The 6,769-nt window shown below is 34.0% G+C and overlaps 1 protein-coding gene across 1 annotated transcript; it reads left to right on the top strand.

The window, feature by feature from the left end:
• The first annotated feature begins 1,432 nt into the window (after positions 1 to 1,432).
• Positions 1,433 to 6,299, top strand: LOC107642798 (SWIB complex BAF60b domain-containing protein). Its single transcript, XM_016346275.3, has 6 exons — positions 1,433 to 2,203; positions 3,763 to 3,880; positions 4,029 to 4,203; positions 4,576 to 4,656; positions 5,004 to 5,179; positions 5,823 to 6,299. The coding sequence occupies exons 1-6, from the start codon at positions 1,827 to 1,829 to the stop codon at positions 5,946 to 5,948; spliced, it is 1,053 nt and encodes a 350-aa protein (XP_016201761.1). The 5' UTR covers positions 1,433 to 1,826; the 3' UTR covers positions 5,949 to 6,299.
• The last annotated feature ends 470 nt before the right edge of the window (positions 6,300 to 6,769 follow it).

Here is a 6,769-nt window from a genome sequence, read left to right as displayed (position 1 = left end):
AGAACGACGATAAGAAAGAAATACACGAAGAAAAAGAAGGAGGAATGCAAAAAAAAAGAAGAAACCCAAAAAAGATGAAGGAGGAACGCGAAGAAGAAGGAGGAGAAACACGAAGAAGAATGAGAAGAAGAAGACGGAGAAGGAAAGGAATGCGGGAGCCGTTTCACATAGTTGGAGTATGTAATCACGCTCCACTAATAAAACTACTTTTTGTTAAATTTGAACCAATTCGGTTGAACTTGATTACTAAAAAAATTTGGATATATAGTATAACTGTTTTATTTTTTTCACCAAAACTTCATTGTTGCTTATATCTTTTTGACTTTCCAAACCAAGTCATTGCTGAGTTGTCCCTTTTTTTTTCGAATAAACTATTAAAATAATACTCAAAAATTTATATTCCTGACAAAATAAATTCTAAAAGATATTAACAATAAATAAATTTAAAAAAAAAATTAAAAAACATGACAAAAAATAAATACTAAATATATATTCTAAAATTGATTTTAGAAATCAAATTTTAATACAAAATTTTGGAATCATTATTAAAAAATAAAATCTTTTTATTTTTAAAATTTAGTAATATTTGTCAAGTAAATTTTTTTTTTGAAAAATTATTATAAATGATTATATTTCTTTAAAAAATAAAAAATCTAAAAATCAAATTTTGTTCAAAATTTTTTATGCATTTTTAAATATTTTTTATTCAAATATCGTCAAAAAAAATTATATCTAATGAATAAGAAGTCATTTGTTAATAAAAATTTTTTTTTATTACTCATGAAAAAATAATATTTATTGATTTTTTTTGTTTATTTTTAAATTATTTAAAAATTATTTTGTTGACAATATTCTTTTAAAATTTTTTTTGTGAACGTCTAAATTTACTAAATTGGTAATTAAATTTTTTTCCCCCAATACAAATAAACGCCACCTGCAGTTACCTTATAATTCACGATAACGATGTACTGAGGTACGATAATTCACGAAAAAAATAATGTTATTTTTGTATATAATTTTTTTGTTTATCGTTTATCATAAAAATTATATAAAAGAATACTACAAATATCTTTTCTAAAAAATATTTTTTTGAAAGTGATACCAATAAATATCTAAGAAAGGTTACAGACTGATTGAGAACGACCCCACCCGCTTTTTATTATAGGGGGAACATTGACCCCTCTTTTTCCCCTTTATGACTAAATTGTAGAAGTATGCAAAAGTACCCAATAAAATGAAGGATGGGCCAAAAAATGAATTAGCCAAACTAGACTGGCTTTAAAACCCACTTTATGAAGGCCCAATTACGACGAGGAAACTCGAAATCACAGATCCCGTGAAAGCCCAACTTTTAGGCATGTGACAGCCGCACCAAAAATCCACCTTCTAAAGCTTATCCAAATACCCGAAGCTAAGGCCAGTTTGCTTTCTCGTGCAGGCAAAAACAAACAAACAAACAAGTTTTTGTTTACTTGCGCAACCAGACACGCTAAGTGATGGGGTAGATTCATGAATTAGACAAGAATCACAGGGGCAAAATAGTAAACCGAAAGGGTTGGCAAATGCCATGTAAATTGGCACGTGTGGTGGTAACTGCATCCTCCATGGAATCCATATTCCTTAACGAGTAACGAGAAACGGGCGAAGCGAGAGAGAGAAGCATTTTATATATTTCCAATTGTGTCCTTGCCTGGGGCAACCTCGTCTTCCCCAAATTCGCTTTTTGTGTGAGAGACTGAGTCAGAGTGGGTGAGTCAGCCGCGGCCAGCGAACTCGTTCAAGCATTGAAAGAGGGGGGAAAACAGGGTTAACTCGGTTCGTCGAGAATGGTATCCGAATCGGAGCTCATCGGGCGCCTCCGCGAGTTCCTCCGTAGCTCCGACCTAAACACCACCACAACCGCCACCGTCCGCCGCCAGCTCGAGGCCGATTTCGGAATCGATTTGTCCGATAGGAAGGCATTCATTCGGGAACAGGTGGACTTGTTCCTTCAGAGCGAGCACAACCATCCACAAGAACAAGAGGAACCGCAACCGGCAGATGAAGATGACGAAGAAGAAAAAGATGAAGAGGCCGATAAACCCGAACGAAGCCGGGGTTCTGATTCCAAGGGAGAAACGGAAGAAGAAGAAGAAGACGATGATGAAGACGAAGAGGAACAGAAATCCAAAAATGCTCGGAATGGGAAGAAGAATAAAGGACGGTTAGTTAGTCCTTTCTTTTCGTAATTGATTAGTTCTTTAAAATAATTGCATTTTAATTTTCTGAAATTATTGCTTGATTCTACGTGAGAGAATTTGATTGACAGTAACGGGCTTCTTCTTTGAGGTCATATATCTGGAACTGGGAGCAAAGATTCCCTGCCATTTCGCATTCAATAGCATCATTGGTTAATTTTTGTGTTAGATATTTTGGAATTTTCGTAAGCATATTTTAGCTGGCATTTCGTTACTCCATGTTGGTATGGTATATGATCATAGACTCAGGCACATGCCTTCCGTTATTTTGAGTATTGGGCTCCACTCGAGGACTGTGTTGTGTTGCTCTGTATTGGTGATTTCTTTTCTAAAATAAATTAAATTGTGTGCTTTTCAAGTTAGTGACAAGGTTACTTGCCTTGCAGGTTTAATTTCAAGATAAAGTGTTCAGTTTTTAGCTTTTATGCACGCACGCATATTCATCTTATACTTATACTTTGCTTTGCCAAAAAATCAAATCTTGTTATTCTTTCTTATGCGGTAACGTCAATCACATATGAAGATATCATATCATTCTTTTGCCAATTTGCACTTGTAATGTGAAGTCTTAGATTACATATTTTCATAAACATTATATGGTTTACCGCTCTTCCATGGATGTCAACAATTAATTGAACCACGATACCTTCTTCGAGTTGATTTAGCAGAATAAGGACCTGTTTGGTTTCTGAAAATATAGTCTATTTTCAAGATTTTGTAAAGATAAGAATGGGAAGAAGGTTATGCTTTTGTAATTAATATTTCAAACATATAAAAGACTCTTAGTGCATGAATGATCAGTCACCTATGCTAGTGATTATTATGCTTAGATCCCTGAAGTGAGATGCTGATACTTATACACTTGCATGATTGCCTGCAGGAGAATTACTCCAGAGGTGGCCTTTTAGCTTTTAGAGTCTCCAAGTTAAATTCCTTCCCTGCCCCAAACAATTAATTAAACAGAAATCATGTAAAATGTTTTTTCTGCGAAATTGTTTTTCTCTATTTTCTTTATTATACTTATAATTGATGATCTCCCAAAATTTGTGAGTTAATTACCTAAAAGACAATGCTACTTTACCCGAAACAATTGGTGTGACTTGTCTTGAAGTAAAAAATTTATACCATCATGCCTTGGAACTGCCTAGAATTGTCATATGTAAGACTTTCTTGAACACCATGACCATCATACATTAACGGTTTCTTCTTTTTTAGTTTGACCCCGTTTGCCAATAAGGATAGAAGGAAGGCGAAAATTCTTTTGCAGAAAGGTTGTAGTCTTCAAAATATCTAATGCAATAATTCAACTTTTTTACCAGACAAGCTGCATAAAGAAATTTTGTATTACACTGATTCAAATATCTTACAGATACTAATAGAAACTTTGCACAAATGATTTGTGTAACAGAACTGTTATGTTGATGTTTATTACATATAAGTGTTGTAATATGTACATGTATAGGTGTAATATTTTGCATGGGAAGGATCCATTGTTTTAATAAATGCTGTTCCATCTGTGTTTCAGATCTAACAAGGAAGGTAGTGAGGTAGTAAAAAAACGAGGTGGCGGTTTTTGTAAACTATGTAGCCTGTCTCCACAACTTCAGAAATTCACTGGAGCACCAGAAATGGCCAGGACTGAGGTATCTTTCCTTTTTCCGCAACCGGAAAAAAAAAATGATAGTGGGATAGGTCACTCCAGTTGTATCTGGGAGGGTACCTAAAATTGATGTAATTCTGAGTCCAGCTTTTTGACATCTTCCCTTTTCTTTTTGGGGGGGTTGGTCTTAGGTTGTTAAGCAATTATGGGCCTATATTAGGGAGAACAATTTGCAAGATGCAAACAATAGGCGAAATATCATTTGTGATGAACCATTGCGAGCTATTTTTGGTGTCGATTCCATCAACATGTTCCAAATGAATAAAGCACTAACAAAGCATATCTGGCCATTAGATTCAGATGACGGTATGCACCTGCAACCTTGTTCTTCCATTTACTGGTTCTTATGTTATTCTCCAATAAGATGTATATTCCTTTCGATTGTTATCTTCCATTGTGCTTGTCTGGCAAGATTTGTAATCCTTTTTTAAATTTCGTTGTGTAATGTTCTTATGATTATGTGGGTTCTAATATTTTGAAACTGTCTTCTCTTTTTAAGAGTTACTCTTTTAAAGCATTTTTCTTGTATCGTATTTTTAAGCATGATATAATTATACTCCTGTAACCATTGTTCTATGACATTGTGACTTGATATCCCTTCAGGCCCTTTTCTTAGTCCTGTAGTTTTCTCTTAAGATAACTTGAATAATAATGTTTAAACTGTTTATCTTGATGTAGTTATCCCGGTGAAGACAGCACCAAAGGAAAAGGAAAAGGAGAAGGAAAAGGAAAAGCAGAAGAAACATGAGAGAGAAGGCGGTATGAATAATTCATTGGGCTAATGTTATACATTATTTGCATACAGATCAGTGTCATTTCCTTGCGAATTATAGAGTTTTGCTTCTGTTATTTTATTGTAGTTTACTTTGTTACTTCTAATTGTATTTTGATTGCTTAGATTATTCCTTATTTGTTTTAACTATTAAGTGGGGGTCCGGGTGAAATGAGTTATCACTTATATTCGGAATTGAAATCATTAGACGCACAATCTTATTTTTTGGGGGTAACTCATGGTATGTGGTAATGGTTTTCGTATTGTTATACTTGTTGATACAAATTTTATATGAAAATAGCATGTTCACTGCATCCTTTACCTACTCTGACAGAATCAGAGGAACCAAAGAAAAAGGAAAAACGTCAGAAGGGGGGGAAATCAGGTTTTCTTGCACCTCTTCAACTATCAGATGCCCTTGTAAATTTCCTTGGTACTGGAGAAAGTGAGTTATCAAGAGCTGAGGTTATAAAAAGAATGTGGGATTACATAAAAGGAAACAACCTTCAGGTATGTCACTTCTTTAAGTTGTTGACTAGCTGCATACATTGTTTAATTAAAGCTCTAATGATCTCTCCTTTAAATAGCCATTTCAAAAGCTTGAAAAGACGTATTCAAACCATCTTACATTTTTGGCTGCATAACATAATATTAGCTGCATCAAAGTTATCATAGCCATTTCAAATGGCACACCTCAAGCAATGCAATGTTCAGATTTCTAGATAGCTTGTGCCATATGCAGTGTTGTGGAACTCAAGATGCAGAATTGTGTTTCAAGTTTGATGTAAACCAAAGGCCTCTGACTTCTCTTAATCAAGTCAATCAGTGCTGTTTGACTTTATCATATTCTTCTACTAATGATTCAAATAAACTTCCTGTTACAGCCTTTAGAGCCTAGAATTTGATAACAAATTCAATAGGTATATTCATTGTGACCCATGAATCAGTTGGCCAGAACTTCTATCATGCATTTGCAATGTCGATGCAAGATTCATCATTTCATTGAACTTAAGATTTACAAATAAATTTGATTTCTTTTTCTTTTCAAATCCAATCACACTTAAGCTGCATGTCCATACTTAATGTAGCTTTGTTATTATGCGGTACATGCGGGGTAAAACACATGTTCTGAAGTTTATTTGGTTTTGTGAAGGATCCTTCTGACAAGAGGAAAATAATATGTGACAAGAAGCTGAAAGAGCTCTTCGATCTTGACACCTTCACTGGCTTCACTGTTACCAAACTGCTGGCTCCTCATTTTATAAAGGCAGAGCAATAAACTGCTTGTAAATTGTGGTTCGGTCAAGCATGTCAAAATCGGGTGGGAAATTTCGTACCTCAAATTAGTTTTGGAATGTCTTTTATCTATGTTTTTGGCATGGTCTGCCCACAGGTGAAATAGAAGTAGTAGAATGACACAGATTTTCAGTAAATTTTTGTACAAGATTTTAATGTCACATGACCTTTTTATTTATTCTTTTCCTTCTTTTCAATATCGTGTTTTGCCGCTTGGCATCCTAGAAGTTTTGTATTTTTCTACCTTCTTAGTTCTAAGGTTGCAAGGATAATGTTGTCTTCATACAATACTGACAATATAGAAACCTAGAAATCAAAAGAGAAATGTTATATATACCGATTCCTACTTCCTAGGGAGTCTAATTTGAAAGGCGGTGGCCATCCAAATAATAGGGCTCAAGACTGTATTCACGACTTTATTATGAATTACTATCCTTGTGGTTCTTAGTTCTTACGCGAAATAACTACATTTTAATTATTATTTTATACAGTCAAATTTCTCGAAAAATTAAATGAAGACTGTTCCGTTTTTAGTTCTTAGCCTAAATTGATTGATTCTATCTCTATGGTTTGGCAAGAAGAATTACCGACCAATTTCGACTTGCTTAAGGTTGTCTTGTGTTATGATTTGTAGTACTTTCGAATTTCGATAACGATAACTATAGCAGCAGGTAGCATATTTATAAATTGTGGCTAGAATACAAATTTAAAGGATTTCTCTTGGTGGGGAATAATTTAAAGAAAAAAGAAATATGAAAATTTTATCAATAGGATCACTTTTATGAAATTTTAAGTGAATACAAA

The sequence above is a fragment of the Arachis ipaensis genome, chromosome B5, assembly GCF_059453495.1.
Source record: "Arachis ipaensis isolate K30076 ecotype BB chromosome B5, ASM5945349v1, whole genome shotgun sequence".
Taxonomy (NCBI): domain Eukaryota; kingdom Viridiplantae; phylum Streptophyta; class Magnoliopsida; order Fabales; family Fabaceae; genus Arachis; species Arachis ipaensis.
The sequence above is the reverse complement of the archived record's forward strand: the minus strand, read 5'-3'. Positions and strand labels throughout refer to the sequence as shown.

Excerpts from the sequence above, each read along its gene's own strand:
- LOC107642798 (XM_016346275.3), top strand. The coding sequence starts at position 1,827 with ATGGTATCCGAATCGGAGCTCATCGGGCGCCTCCGCGAGTTCCTCCGT. Across the intron at positions 3,881-4,028 it reads CAGAAATGGCCAGGACTGAG|GTTGTTAAGCAATTATGGGC; the intron begins GTATCTTTCCTT and ends GGTTGGTCTTAG. Across the intron at positions 4,657-5,003 it reads GAAACATGAGAGAGAAGGCG|AATCAGAGGAACCAAAGAAA; the intron begins GTATGAATAATT and ends CTACTCTGACAG.